Source organism: Engraulis encrasicolus, chromosome 15, assembly GCF_034702125.1.
Source record: "Engraulis encrasicolus isolate BLACKSEA-1 chromosome 15, IST_EnEncr_1.0, whole genome shotgun sequence".
NCBI lineage: Eukaryota > Metazoa > Chordata > Actinopteri > Clupeiformes > Engraulidae > Engraulis > Engraulis encrasicolus.
In genome coordinates, this window is record NC_085871.1 from 18,566,973 (window position 1) to 18,583,037 (window position 16,065).

Sequence of the window (16,065 nt, forward strand, 5' to 3'; positions counted from 1 at the left end):
CGGTACCTTACCTGTCGCTTCTGCCTTATCTGTCGCTTTGGGGTCCTAGCTGCGTTGCCCTGGTAACAACTGTAAACAAAAGGCTGCGGTTAACTGCTCCGCTCCCTGACAGGATTTTTCGTTCATTCGTGCCAATGAAACAGGAGGCCTCGATTCATGCAGAAGATAAGGTACGTAACTGGGATATAAAAATATATATGTAAGAAAACTATTTAACCTCACAGACTAACATTGTATACGGTACATTCTAACAATATATTTCTAATGTTTTGAGTCATTCCCGTTCATTTGAAGCGTAATTTCGCCCTTACTGTGGCTAGTTTGGATGAGATGACTTGACCCTAGCTAGCATAACATAAATGGCAGCTAGCTCTACACTATTTCGGATATTCGTTAACAATCAGTGTTCAGATAACTAGCGCAAACGTGCCGAGATATCTTGTTTATTATAAAAATAAACGCTTGTGTTGTGCCATGGCTTATATGGCGATGACGTTTGAGATTGTAAATTTACGGGCCACAGATGTGTCTATGGTAAGGCCGACCTGACGAGATAGCTGCCTACTGAGGTTTGATTGGATATGGACATTGTTTATTTCAGAAGGAAAATGTTTGGAGTGGAATTGTTTGGAAGACAATCTTGGGACAATTTTGCTCTTTGGGTCTTTGTGCCAACCATGCCAGCTATCGTAGGGTGCTCTGGGAACTTCTTAGATCTGTTTACTGTATGTACACTTACTGAAATAAGCATTTTGTTTACATAAAATCCCTTGTCATTTCACCACTAGGTTTGAAACCCAGACAGCACGAAGCATCTTGCCGACGTCAAAATCAGATCAACAGACAGGGACATCAGCCTTCTCTTGGGAATAGGCCAGATATGCCATAACAAGACATGGTAAGTCTATCACTACATAAGATCCATAACAAAATACTCCTAATTAAATCTTAAATGTGACCTGGTGGCATTATTGTGTGAATGCTTATGTTGCACACTTAATGAATAAGGTCCTCAAGTGTGTAGAGTTCGTTGTTTATTTACATTTTCCTCAGCATAACTGAACAGCTGACACCGCTGCCTTTAGGCTAGTGACAATGGACCCAAAAAGGCCTTCGTTTTCGAGATACCCCAACCGGAGGTAGAACAAAACCCAATAATGTTTTTCCTCATCTCTAGGGTGTCCCATACATGAAAATGATTCTTGGCCAAAGTGATTTTAATGCTAAGCCTAAAATTTTTTACACATTTTCATATGCACCTCCAAACAAAAAAAGCACCCAAAATGTGACTTCTCTTGGGTTTTGTTCTACCTCCGGTTGGGGTGTCTCCAAATTGTGAGGCCATTGTCACTGGCCTACTTCTGTATCATAACAAAGCCTGTCACTTCCACGTTTCGTTCTTTATGTGACCGAAGTCACTGGGTCTTTCTCAAATGCAAGGCCAGTGTCCTTCCAAGTGTATCAGCCTAATTAGGCACGCCCAGTGATTGGATACCCTTTATTAGTCATACCCAGTGATTGGATATTCTGTAGAGTTCACCAAAAAGTATCCAATCACTGGGCGTGACTAATTAGGCTGACACACTTGGAAGGACACTGGCCTTGCATTTGAGAAAGACCCGGCTACTGCACCAGAGAGGGTCTCTGCACTCATTGCTGGTCCTATGATGCCATCTATTGGCGAAAACGTGCAAAAGCATAATTAAACTAAAAGACAACTTCTGACAGGACAACAAAAAGAGAGGGAGTGAGAATAAGGGAATAACAAAAAGCCAAAAATGGGGGGTCCACTACACTTGCATATCTGATTGATGCTGTCACTCATTTTCTAGTCTATATCTTGGACTGAAAAAGGATTACATTATTATGTTTTCAGGTGTTTTGCCCCTGCGGTTGTGAAGAGGATGCTGTGGAGGTGGCAGCATGAACGTGTCACACAGACATTGGCTAAACAACTCGGTAGGTACAACGAAATAAAATAAACCACCCCCTCAACCCTGTTTATGCTGCACTGTACCTATTATAACCAGTTTTTATATAGACCATTATTTGAAATACTATGAGAGCCTTTCTGTTAGCATACTGTACAGCAGGGATGGGCAACTGGAGGCTCGGGCGCCACATGCAGCCCAACTTCTCACTTTAAAAAAAAAAGACAAAGGACAGTTTTTAACCCCCTATAAATCAATAGTGTAAGCATTCAGGTATAAATAAAGAAAAAGTGAAGTATCCTTTTGTAAATTCTCTCAAGTGCGTGGTGATGTGGCCCACTGATTGTGGTAATTAAAAATGTTGGCCCACCTTATAATGAAAGTTGCCCACCCCTGCTGTACAGCCTACATCACTTGTACATGTCCTTACCAAATAGGACACTAGCTAGCTAAATGTAACTAATATGGCATTGTGAAAGTTGTATGCCTAAATGTAAACCATAATATTACATTGTGATGGACAGAATTCAACTAAACCAACATATTACATTGTGAATGTAGTTGCATAGTGATACTGAGACCGACTTATTCCTGTCTTTATTTGCCAGGCTTCTACACTTGACAACAAATGTGCTCTACGGTAGGTTGGTTATTACAACCCATATACAGCCCCTGGCAAAAAGTATGGAATCACCTGTCGTGGAGGATGTTCATTCAGTCGTTTTTATTTTTTAGAAATATGATGGATCACAGACCCGACTCAGAACTGAACTCATTTCAGCTGGCGGCTAACTGGTCTCATAGGAGTCCATGTTAACTGCTAGCTCGGAGGTAAAATTTGCACTGCCATTCTCAAAGAACGGTTGAAAGTACAGGAGAAAGGTAAACGTCAGTTATTTAACTCAAGGGGGTGTGTAATATGAGCTTATTTCAAAAAATGGGACAGTATCACTTTTAAATGGTCAATGGCAAGGTCCCAACCTGTAAAGATGTTCTGTCACTGTAATCAGAGACATTTGAAGCCAAATTGATGAAGGATACCGTTTTTTTCTCATTAATACTATTACTCCGAGGCTGTACGTTGTTCCAAAATCCAGAAAAAGTTTTTGAAGTGCTTGTTTGTGTGTTTGTTTTTCATGATTCCATATTTTTTTTCCTCAGAGCTGAGTGATTCCATATTTTTTTCCCCTATGCATGCTCTAAAAAAAGTAACTCTTTCTTACTAACGGAATTACTTTTCATGATTTCTTTTGGTGTTTCTTAAAGCCAGACAGTTGCCCTTTGAAATGAGTTCAGTTCTGAGTCGGGTCTGTGATCCATCATATTTCTTAAAAATAAAAATGACTGAATGAACATCCTCCACGACAGGTGATTCCATACTTTTTGCCAGGGGCGGTAAAAACCTAACTTGCTCAGCCTCTGAGGCACATAAAAACGTGAAATGAGAATGGACAGGAGTCTGCATATTGGAATGCACCCATGTCACTTCAGGCGCCTTGGACAATGCATCGTGTATGCAGCATCAGACTAAAATGGGTTAATAACACACACACACACGCACGCACTCTCCTCTAATCTTCTCTCTTTGCCAAACTTTAGATGACATTTCCAGCATGTCCAACTCATCAGCATCAGGGGAGATTCGGTGAAGGTGGTGCACCATCCAGGACCAGTCATGGGTCACCAACACCTCTGCAAAATCTACACTTCTTGTGAACCCTGTAGAAGACACTACAACCACAAAACTGCTAATAAACCATCACATACTGCATCACATCATTGTTCTCCATGTGTTACTGCACCCTCGGCACAAGTTCTTTGCTAGATTGCCATCTGGCAGATGCATCAGGACAGGAATGTAGTTACTGTTTGTGATTATATCTCCCCACACTCTTACTTGCTTTGCATGGCAGTGTGTCTCAATGTGTGTTAGAATGGAAGGTGTCGCACCATTGAAGTCAATGGGCAGCGGCATTGCATCAATTTTGGGCCACCAGAAAAAAACAAAACAAAAAACATTGAAAATGAATGTAAGGTTATGTCTGGTGATTTCTGGTAAATTAGAATGCCCATAACATCAAAGTGGCACTGGATTACTCAACCATTTGCCTCTTAAAAGATAGCTTCTGCCAATTTCAATATGCTGTTGTATAGCTCATGCTACCCTTGACTTGTCAGTACCCGGTGATGCTGGCATTTTTTTGACTCAGCTCTTTCTGAGATCTGAGCTACTCTAATGGGGCAGACTTTGATTGCATTAAAAACCTTCTTAACATAGTCCTAATCCAAATACTATCCCAAAAGGTATCACTGTCTGTTTGCTAGTTGTCTGCTGATGTTGCATAACCTTTTGAATGTTATTGGGAATAAATGAAGATGTTTTTTTGAAATGTAAACAAACGCCTGCCCCCATTACAATGACATGGGTATGTGGAAGAGCTGTCCCTTACTCATGCACCTGTTTAACAAAATGTTATTTTTATTCAAGTATGCTGTGTGTCTAGGGGTATGCAGTGTATAAGGGGGTAGTTTTCTTTTATAATCTTTGTGTAGCAAAACCTCTTCTCAGTTGCATGGCTGAGACTGTTCAAATAGGCTACTGCCTGCCAATACTGCAAGCTTCTACTTAGTTGCATTTTAACCTTGATATGTTATAGAGAATATAATTATTATAGAATTGTTACCAGGTAAAAACGAAAAGCAAGTTAATGTAATCCAGTCACTCAGTCTGTCATAGTAGCAATATCAATGAGTGCATTCCCTCGTATTTTAGCGTTTTGCGTGGTATCTGTGGGGATCAAGGTAAGCAGATCGTGGAAATAGTAGGCTATAGATAGGTTATAGATGTAAAATAGTACACTGTATTAACTTACAGATGTAAAATATTTCGCGGCCAATATAAACTTAATGTACCGGTAGTCGTGTGTTACACGACGTGATACATTAGCTTAGCAGTAAACATAGTAAATCAGGGGGTATAACAAGCCTGTGTCGAAATTCATTTCAGTACATCAAGATGGATGAATGCGACGCGATTTCAATGTTAATGTTCTGCTTCACGGTGCTTTGTTTTTAAATAAAAACGAACAGTCTGCCAGGAAAACTTAAAATACGATTGTTTATGAACAGGCGATAACCCGGACAGCCTCTAAAACATGGATCGTTCATTTCAGCCAATCAGGTGACAAGAGCGACAGATAAGGCAGAAGCGACAGGTAAGGTGCCGACAGCAGCACCTGTTGTGGTTGTCTGTATGGCAGCTAGTATGGTGCTCTAAGGCAGAGGGCAGAATCAATAATAGTTTCTAGGTCTTTAGCTTGCCGTTGTAAAAAAACTAAAAAGAATTGGGGTAACACTTTATTTTACGGATACATCTATTAGCACTAATACATACAATGTTAATGCCTGTGTAAGTAACTTGTAAGGCGTGTACTAAGCAAAATCAGACAGTTGTTAGACATTTATTCGCAAATGTCTTGTTCATGCACAATAAGGGATTTATTACCAATATAACCTTGGTAAGGACCAAGTAGACCTAGATTTCTATTTATGAGTAAGCAGTAAGGACCAGAATATAATGTGTATAAGCTCCTGGTACACTGTGTGAACAAACCCTGAGCAGTGTGAAAACAGATGAAAACAGTGAAAACAGGGGCCCTATTCTAAAGTGAGGCATTGCTCAGTCCAGATGGCTTAGGGATTACTAGAATCGGGCCTTGCTCGGCAAGCAAGCATAATAATAAACTGTATTTAGGGATTACTAGAATCGGGCCTTGCTCGGCAAGCCCGCTTAATAATAAACGTACTTAGAGATTACTAGAATCAGGCCTTGCTCTGCAAGCCCGCTGAATAAGTAAACAGAAGTAAAACAAGTTTTGGAATATTCTGCTTACGGTGTGAAACAGCATTCTGCAACCGGCATGTTATCGAAAAATGGCCACAATCAAAGAATGATCATGTCAAATGTAAAAAAGTAATAATTTAATGTCACATTCCTAGGTATTATCACATAAAGGCAGAGAAATATTGTGCCCCATGTACAATACTGTTATTCACAATTTAATAGTCCCTTTTCTTTCAATTATTCATGGAATCTGTATTATTGATGCCCTTCTACATATACTTGCTTCTTTCTCCCTTTGTTTTTACACAACAACACCTAATCCTTTGACAACTTTGTCTGACACGTTTGCGGAACTGCGATAGAATTTCAAGGCTTTGGCAACTTTGGCAAGTCTCACAGAGAATCAATTGAAACTCCCACACACAGGACAGAGCAACATACTTAACGTGTAGGCCTATATTGGCCAATTTATTTATAATGGGTCACGGTGTGCCAAAAAATAAATCAATAAAACTCACCAAAATACCGGGCGAGATGTGTCACCAACGTAGATAGGCAAGTCAGGTCTTCTTTCAGATAGGATTTTCAGGGTGGGGTAGCTATGGACACAGAGATTAGAGTTAAATAATTTACTGGCCAAATCAAACAAGCGTTGGCCTGCGTGTCCGTCTGGTGTCTGTGCCTCATGAAAACGTACTAGACATTTACAAGACTAGTGACTAAGCTGTATAGGATAAATTGGTAAATATTTTTCAATAAAATTTAATTCATTTTTTATTCTTTTTTTTACTCTATTCTATTCTATTCTATTGTATTCTATCTCTGTAAAAATCTTCTATCTCTGCAAAATAACTAGCCGACAAATCTATTCTGAAATGTTGACAGTATGTTGCTGATTCAACTTTTGTGATGATTAGAGCTTGCCTGGCTCTCGTCAGACACTGGTCTGGACGACCTTTAGATTCACCCTGCTCCCGAGCCGCCATGCACCAAAACAATCAGGATCATGGGATTTTCAGAGATGTGACATAGTCAAAGTTTAAGTGTAGTGGAGAAGGTACAAATAAATGAAACACGACAGTTGTTACAGACAACAATGACTGCTCGCATTGACTCACTCATCGATGTTGTTTCTGTTATTTTTAACTGCATCTTCATATCAGTGAGTAGTTAAAGTAGCATCTCATTAAAATTAAAATAGGGACGGGCATTGGAAATTAGCTTTTGGCTATAAATGCTATGATACTTGCTGTTTGGTTGTTATGCAACCTACATGTTATGTATCTGTCCCTATCAAATAAAATATTAGAAAATGTCAGACAAATGGCCTCTCCAATCATGTGGACGTTTTTTCTAAAACCACACCTTCGCAAACCTAAGCATATGGCATAGTTCCAGACAGATATTACAGTGAAAATGTAAGTAAGTAAGATATTCATGGAGCAAGGCCGAACACATTCATCTGGCTAGTAGTGTCAGGTTATATCCTTGGAAGCTTGGAGGGTGTCTATGCTATACACGTAATCTATGTCTATGCACATCATAGTAAATTCAACACTCTATGAGTGCTTTTGTTGAATGAATATGTCAGTGCTATTCTATGCTAATTCTATTTTACTCTATTCACTAAGATTGTTTTACCTGAGATGGTCAGTGCGCATGAGGACTACTGCATACCTGTCACCTGTCCCGTTTTTCACAGGAAAACTCCCTATTTCTGACTGATTTCCCGCTGTCTTCCCAAATAGTTTTACCTGAGATGGCCGGAGTGCACGATGACCATTGTATTGTACTGTATTGTACTGTACTATATTGTACTGTATTGAGATTGTTTTACCTGAGATGATCGGAGTGCATGTGGCTAATGTAGATGATGTCAGCGCTGCAGAGCCTGTTCTGCCAGTCGGACGGGGGTTCATGGAGGAGCCACCAGCCACGGGCAAAGGCCGGGCCGGTCAGCCAGGGGTCAAACATCATGGTACGGCTACCCAGCTTCAGCTCCATACACGCATGAGTCAGGTACGTTATCTGAGAGAGCAAATTAAGCCATATGTCAGCAGAATCGTTCACTTCTATAAAAACATGACATTTGGCACAGACACTCTGTAAGGGTCACTTATTGGAAAAAAAGTGCTGGCCACACAAAAATTCAATGTGGCGGCCATTTTTCAAGATGACTCCCACTGCTACTACTGTACATGTAGAGGTGCACCGAAATGAAAAGTTGTGGCCGAAACCGAATAATAATGAATCACTTGGCCGAATACCGAAACCGAAACCTAATAATACAATTCAGTCAAAAGTTATCAAAAATTAAGTTTTTCACTAATTTTAAATATTGCTTAAATCTACGGTTAACAATAAATGTTTTGACATGCTTTTGAAAGAAAATAAATGTGTATTTGAAGTCTTCAAATGTTAGAGTAGAACTGAAATTAGTTTAATTAATGCCCATTTTCAATTCATTTTCTATTCGGCCTCCGATTCGGCCACTCAATTGGCTTTTGGCCGAAAACCGAAAGTGTCTTTTTTTGCGTTTTCGGCCGAATAATTTCTGCGGCCGAATTTTCGGTGCACCTCTAACTACATGGTTAATATTAAAACCATTTACTTTGGTATAAAAGTATGACATTTGGCTGAAATACTCTGTAAGGGTTGGCCATGTAAAAAATCAATATGGCGGCCATTTTTCAATTTAGTTTTTTCAGGAACAAGGGCCAGGGTGGTGACCCCAGATGGCAAGAGTGAGGAGTTTGGCATCCTGGCTGGAGTTATGCAGGCGGACACACTAGCCCCCTTCCTCTTCCTCATAGTCCTTGATTATGCGCTCAGTGGGGTAATCAGTGGGCGAGAGCAGGAACTTGGCTTCACACTATCTCCAAGGACGGCGAGTCGATACCCCGCAGTGGTCCTCACAGACCTTGACTTTGCGGATGACATCAGTTTGCTCTCTGACAATGTGGAACAAGCACAAACTCTACTGAGCAGGGTAGAGCAAGAGTGCGCCAAGGTTGGCATCAGGCTTTGATTTGATTGATTGATTGATTTATTTCAGAAGTACACAAGAAAATAAGCAACACATTAAATAAATACAAGTACCATTTTTTTGTGTGTGTAACTGAAAAGGAGTGGGATGAAGCCATTGCTTATTTACTCCCACCCCCATAAAATCAAAAATATACTCAAAATGTGCACTACGCACTTCCATACTTTAAGACTATGCTATATAAGTTATTAGTGTCCATATGTAGTTGTGAATAGAATAAACTAATCAAAAGAAACACAGCAAAACAAAAAACAAAAAAAATAAATAAATAAATAAACAGATCATCACAACATATTTTCATTTTCATAGCTATGAAAAATTGTTCTTTTAAACGTTGACTTAAATTGATGCATACTATTGCATGTTTTTAATTTCACACTTAAAGCATTCCACATTTTCGCTCCACAAACTGAAACACAAAACCCCCTCATTGTTGTTCTATTCATATTCCTTTTGAAATTTAACGTCCTTCTTAAATTATATTGCACGTCTTCTAATTTAAACAATTGTTGTATGTTTTTGGGCAACTTATTATTTTTTGCCTTAAACATTAGTTGTGCTGTTTGGTATTGCACAATATCAACAAATTTTAGGATCTTAGACCTTGAAAATAATGAATGAGTGTGTTCCATATGTCCTACTTTATGAATAATACGTATGGCTCTTTTTTGAGTAACAGTGATTGTGTGTAATGAACATTTGTAATTATTGCCCCAGACTTCCACACAGTAAGTCAAATAAGGAAGTACTAAAGAACAGTACAAAATATAAAGTGACTCAAAATCTAAAGACATTGGCTTAACGCCAATAAAACTGAGGTCATCACCTACAACATCCCACCTGAACATCAACCTCTGAGTACAGTAGGAGGCACTGTGCTGAAAGAGGTCAACGATTTCAAATACCTGGGCTCATGGGTTAACTCTACTGAGTAAGATCTAAAAGTGAAGAAGGCACTTGCGTGGAGGGCCCTGAACGGTATGGCCAGTGTATGGAACTCCAATCTCCCCTGTCCAATCAAACTCAGCTTCTCCTACACAACAGTAGTGTCCGTCCTCCTCTATGGCAGTGAATGCTGGACCCTGAAACCAACCCTAGAGAAGTCCCTTGATGGGTGCTACACCAGGATGCTGCATGCAGTGCTTAACATCAGTAAGAGTGCACATGTAACCAACGAAATCCTATACGAGGGAATACCAAGGGTGAGCGAGAAGATAGCTGTAAGGAGAATGAGACTTGCAGGACATTGCCAAAGGCACCCAGAACTGCCAGCCAGCAAACTGGTGCTATGGGAACCATCGCGTGGGTGCCGGTTAAGAGGACGTCCCACACTAACATTTGAGGACATACTCAAGAAGGACGCCGGAGCCCAGAGGACCGGCGAACTGAAAAGATGTATGGAGAATCGAGATGACTGGAAGCAACGATGGAAGGCTCGTCTGAGGCCGACCTAGGGAGTTTTTTCTACATTGGTGTAATGTTTGTGAATTTGTGTGAAGATTTCAGCAAAAGCAGTCAAAGTTACAAAAAATGGGCTTTAGCAAACAGAAAAAACTGTAATATCTGGCAAGCCCCACCCACCAACAAAAAAGTCTGGCAGTGGCCATTCCTCAATCAGGGGACCAAGACGAACAATTTGCAACAGGTTCCAAGTGGTAACCTCACCAGCTGATCTAACACATCTTTTTGGGTGCCAATTCCCATAAAAATTGGTAACCTTCCCAGCTAGGCTGATCCCCTGTTCTCCTGGCCTATACCTATTCATCTACCGTTGTTGTGTGGATGGTTACACAAGGTAGGCCAATAGATCAGTTAATCCACAATGAGTGTGCAAATGGTTTCAATGGAGTGCATGGTTTCAATGAATCAATGCTGGGCAGTGTAACATATCTCAAGCATGTTGAGCTGCCCCCCCCCCTCTCTCTGTCTCTCTCTCTCTGTCTCTCTCTCTCTGTCTCTCTCTCTCTCTCTCTCTCTCTCTCTCTCTCTCTCTCTCATTTCTCGTCTAACTACAGAAATGGGGTTAGGTCTTAGCATTTACGCCTAGTCCTAACCCCCCGACTTGGCATACATTTTACACCCAGACTCAGTCTTAGTCAGAGGAAGGCTTAATACAGATAAGATGGGGAAGAGGCAGGTTTTTGGGAGAGGCAAGTGGGAGAGAGAGTTAACACACTACTGAGGTGTCCCCCAGAAAGCAATACACAATACTAATACAAATTGCACTATGTTTACACATTACTGAGGTGTCCCCCAAGCATAAGGCCTTCACTCTTACCTACAAAACCATCACAGGAACGGACCCAGCTCATCTGAAGGACTTACTAAGGTGTCGGGCTTGAAACGCAACCCCTACGAATTGAGATACCCCTTCAACAATCAATGAATGACACTCACAGCTGTCACTAATTCCATGCATAAGGTTGACGTTAATATCATTTTTTTTCATGTGCGTTTCACGGAGAAAAGGGCCATCACACATTAGGAAAATGTTAAACTTAGTACAATGGAATAATTATTACCACTTTAAAACCGTCAATTGTGTCGAAAATACTTAACCTTGTGTGCTGTTGTGGATGCTGCGGCTTGCCGCCAATTTTTAAAGGCATTCGCAATGCATTTAGGAAAATCCGTCGTGGTGTCGGAAAATCTCCGTGTGGTAGGGTGGAAAGCCCTTCGCCGTACCCCTACCCCTCTGTCTGAACCAAAGAAACTCAAGAGAAAGAACAATCTCTTGGCGGGGAATGCATTGGCCACGGTGTAGTACGGGCCAAGTAACGGCAGCTGTTGGTCAGCATTAATTGCTGGGGGTAATTAAGGACAGCTGACAGACATTCACGCTGTCCTATGACCTGTTCCACAGTGAATAACATTTCCGTACTCCCCTCGCAATCATTTCCTACTACGCTGTTATGACGTGAGTAAGCCCTCTTGTCTCAACCCTCTTTGGTCTGAACGTGAATCGAAACGCCACTACCCCTACACGTGGACGTGCAAAACAGAGGGGAAGGGGAAAGGCGTAGGGCTAAGGGGTATAATTGGATTTAGCAAAAGCACATCTCTTTCAGCCTTCAAGAAGCAAGTAAAGACTCTCCTCTTTCGTGACCATCTACTACACTAATGCTTGAGCTGCCCTAGCCCTAGGCCAGACTCTTGACATGATGTGTGTGTTCTCACCTTAACTGAAAAAAAACACCCAACCCTACTTTGCATCTGCACTTGTTTCCATGCACTCCATCCATTTCCTGTGCACTTTGTATCTGCTAGTGATGTTGGCTATGATTATGTCCTCGATTGTAAGTCGCTTTGGTTTACACTCACAGGGTGTTTTCACACCTGGTCCCGTTCAGCAACTTATAGTAAGTGAACTCAGACCACTGGTCTGAGATCACATGTCTGAGTTCATTTAACCCATTTTAGCCTGATGACTCATATATGTTGTTTGACCTTTGGTGCCTGGAGCAACATATATGCTGCTTTCAGGCTCTTGAGATTTTTGCTTTTTTAAAATAAAAATGTGGGTTACAGCTGAATGAACACATTCTGATGCAACATGAGGCTCTTAGGGTTTCAAATGCAACTTATTTCATGTTTTTATGAGGCTGAGATATTTAGGTTTTTATAGGCTGAGGGCAACTTTCCCAACAAGGGCTTAGGCATTCAGCAGGTGTTTTTTGCCGGTGCTTTAGGCATCATATAGAGTTAAATGGCTGAAAGGGACCCGGTGTGAAAACACCCTATGACTAGAAGGCTCAACGCTGACTGTGTGCTTGCGAGGATGCTATATATAGGCTAGACTGGTTGTGATCAAAAACAGTGACTTTACTTGCATAAATCTACAGAATACTGTTGCTTTTCATTTCAGTTCAGTTTAAACTGGTTGATTTTGGTTTGGTTTGGTTTATTTATGGATATAGGAAGACAAAAAGGTATCCAAGGGATAACATGTAAAAGCGTAAACACTTATTTCCAACATGGTCCCTGATTGGGCTTAGTGAAACCCGTTCAATGTTCATTTGTTGGCAACTTCCCTATACTATCTTTCATATACTATCCCTATGCTACAGTTTGATAATAGGCCCTATAAAGAGGATATGCAGAACAATCAAATGTATGTAATGACAGTATACAGAGTGTGTGTATGTAGCAAGACTAAGCACATCTCCTGCAGCCTTCAAGAAGCAAGTAAAGACTCTCCTCTTTCATCACTATCTACTACTAGACTAATGTTTGAGCTACCCTAGCCACAGGCCAGACTCTTGATATAATGTGTAGGCTATGTGCACTGTATGTGTGTGTGTGTCTCTACTTCACAAAAAACCCACTAACCCTTCTTTGCATCTGCACTTGTTGTTCTGTATATTTCCTGTGTTGTTCTGTATATTTCCAGTTCAGTTCCTTTGAATCTGCTAGTGATGCTGGCTATGATTATGTCCTCGTTTGTTAGTCGCTTTGGTTATAAAGCTTCTGCCAAATGCAATGTAATGTAATGCAACGTAATGTGTATGTGTGTGTGTGTGTGTTTGTGTGAGTGCGTGTGGTGTTGGTGGTGGTGGTGCATCTGTGCATGTGCTTGTGTCTGTGCGCACATGTGTGTACAGGTATGTAAGATCATAACTTACCGTGACTTCGCCTGCACTCAGCGCCTGTGCTTCTCTGGGGTCTGTGAGCCAGGGGTCAGGAGGGTTTAGTTCCACAAGGTCCAGACCCCCGTCTGCCTCATCCCTCCACACCACATCTGGTAAACAAAATTAAATATACAGCTTTAAAAAACAAGCCCAAATTTATCATTTTTGCTCGAGGACAAATGTGTGTGAATTCCCCCACCACCCCCTGTGTGTGTGTGTGTGTGTGTGTGTGTGTGTGTGTGTGTGTGTGTGTGTGTGTGTGTGTGTGTGTGTGTGTGTGTGTGTGTGTGTGTGTGTGTGTGTGTGTGTGTGTACAGCTTGTTATGCAGAATACAGCCAACAATACTAGAGTAGAGTAAATGGACAGCATTTACATAGCACCTTTCCACTCCTTTGAGCGCTCAAAGCACTTTATATTGCATGCCACACATTCATCCATTCACACACCAGAGGTAAGTGGCTTCCACGCAAAGTACCAGGGTTAGCTATCTTGTTCAAAGAGACATTGATGGGGTCAGGCAGAGCAGGGCTCGAACCAACCTTCCAGTTGCGAAACAAGCTCTTTAGCCACCATCGCCCCAGTGTAGAGCAGAGTTGGGGGACAGACATCAAAGTGAAGCGAAGCAAGGTAGGACCTATATAGAATTACAAATATTATTCAATTGAGAGATGCTGGGTGTAGCCTATTCGTTTATTATAATCCCGAAGGAAATAAAGATATGGAGCAGTGCCTGTAGGTCAGACTATCTCGCGTGCGCGCACACGAGGCGAGGATAGGGATGAGGGCACAATTTCTCACCGAATTGTTCTTATATGAACACACGACACACTTTCCACACTGACTTGTACAAAAAGGACACAATAACCAACCGACATTAAAATTTGTAAAATAGCCTACCTACTCTCCGCACAATTCAATTGCCATCTTTTAAAATCACACATGTAGGCCTATTTGTCATAAGGCTATGCCCAGTGTTCTTCATGGCTTGCGCACCTGCGCGTGGCGGCACTATTAGGACTTGTCATGTAGGAGACTCACCGAGTTCATCTTGCATGAAGCTGTCAGGGGGGTTGACGTAACACATGGTCGACACATTAAGTTTCCAGTAATGTTTGGTGCATCGGACCGTTCTGGATGAGAGAAATAACATTGCGCGGCGGGCGCGTTACGCGGGATGGCGTAGGCTATAGCCTAGAGCCTAACTTCGTGTAACTTCATTTGTTCCGGAATACTATTTCACTCAACGACAAAAATCTACATTTAAAATGAAACTGATTAATTTGGCTGCAACTCCTTACCGGCCATCAATGTCCTCTATGTCTTTGATGAAGAGACCCCCTTGGTGCTTGCATTGGTTCCTGCAGGCTCGTAGTTCATCGCCCTGCTTGTAAATGATAAAACACTTCCCATCCTCCGAGTTTTTTTTGAAGTTGATTCCGTCTTTCAGTGAATTCACTTCTTGGGCGCCAAGAGCGAGGACAGTTTTTGACACCTGTGATGACATTTCAGATCCACTGGCTCTCTGAAATGAATTGCCGGTAATTATTGATTAATGACATCAAAGACTTCTGTATGACACAAAGGACACTTCTGGCTCTCTGAAACGAATTGCCGGCAATTATCAAATTATTGAGATCAAGGGGCTACTGCATGACACAAAGAAGACTTCTAGGGAGTGACAACAATATGAAAGTGAAATTTAAAAACGCTATTCGGCTAAATAAATTGAGTGAGCTATTTAGAAAAGTTTTTTCCCCACATTTTCCCTCGGCTTTTTATCGGTCTTTTGAAACATCAAAAGGCCATAACGCACCTTGCATGTGTTAAAATTAGGTCAAGGGTTTTAGGCGATTACATGGGCCTATTTTTAATGTAGGCAACGCCTGTCTAGGCATAAGATGTAGGCTACTACAGTAGCCTTTTCTCAGTCCCCATCGTCATCACAGGCAAATGCCATCAAATAATTTCCTGATATCCCGAAACGTACCACACAGTAAATAGCCTACTTTTGTGATTGGGGTTTAAGCTTGTTAAAAGTTGATTTTAAAAAAAAAATTTTTTTTAAAGAAGAAGATAGGCCTAGGCCTATCTAGCGAGGCATTGTCCAACAAGGAAGCAAATCATTTACTTCACAAATTTCACAAAATAATTTCATAAGTTTGACTATTCGGTCAACATTTTGGCTATGAGTAACCTATAAAGGAATAGCCTACAGTAGACTAGGTAGACTAGGGTAGAACATTGTGAACATAACCCATTCCTATATGTAAATATGCATATGTTAAAATAAGAACAAGTAAGTAAATGAATACATAAATAAATAAACTTTGTGAACAAAAAGTCGTTTTACCTGCCTTGTCGCATAACGATGCAAATATTCTCTGTGGTCCACCAATGATGAGGGCTTGCCACAACGTTACCCTGATCTGCTGCTGCTGGAGGAGGACGTTAGCCTATTGGGCGGGACCAATACACGCACCACATCTTATTGGGGGAAAGACAGGCCTACTAACTGGCACATCCTCGCGTGAAAGGAGAGAGGCTCAGCCAAAGATAATCCTACTGTATGCATTTTCAATTGGTTCAATGGACGCCTATTGGTAGTGTTTTGATAG

General features: G+C 41.2%; 1 protein-coding gene and 1 long non-coding RNA gene across 3 annotated transcripts in view; one reads left to right on the plus strand and one right to left on the minus strand.

Annotated features, from left to right (window-relative positions):
* cmah (cytidine monophospho-N-acetylneuraminic acid hydroxylase) overlaps positions 1-15,854 on the minus strand; it is a 46,871-nt gene extending 31,017 nt beyond the window's left edge. The window contains exons 1-6 of one of the 2 annotated variants that reach the window (XM_063217175.1): positions 15,801-15,854; positions 14,749-14,972; positions 14,489-14,580; positions 13,444-13,559; positions 7,613-7,803; positions 6,294-6,374 (exon numbers count right to left, since the gene is read on the minus strand). In XM_063217175.1, the coding sequence (XP_063073245.1) occupies positions 6,294-6,374; positions 7,613-7,803; positions 13,444-13,559; positions 14,489-14,580; positions 14,749-14,954 (686 nt within the window). In that variant the 5' untranslated portion in view covers positions 14,955-14,972; positions 15,801-15,854. Of the gene's footprint in view, positions 1-6,293; positions 6,375-7,612; positions 7,804-13,443; positions 13,560-14,488; positions 14,581-14,748; positions 14,973-15,800 lie in introns of those variants that run through there. The other variant, XM_063217176.1, reaches the window with a different exon arrangement.
* On the plus strand, positions 2-3,707 carry LOC134463849 (uncharacterized). The gene is made up of 5 exons (XR_010037809.1): positions 2-170; positions 789-898; positions 1,877-1,959; positions 2,540-2,571; positions 3,531-3,707. It is a non-coding gene; the product is annotated as an uncharacterized LOC134463849 (long non-coding RNA).
* Positions 15,855-16,065: the final 211 nt, after the last annotated feature.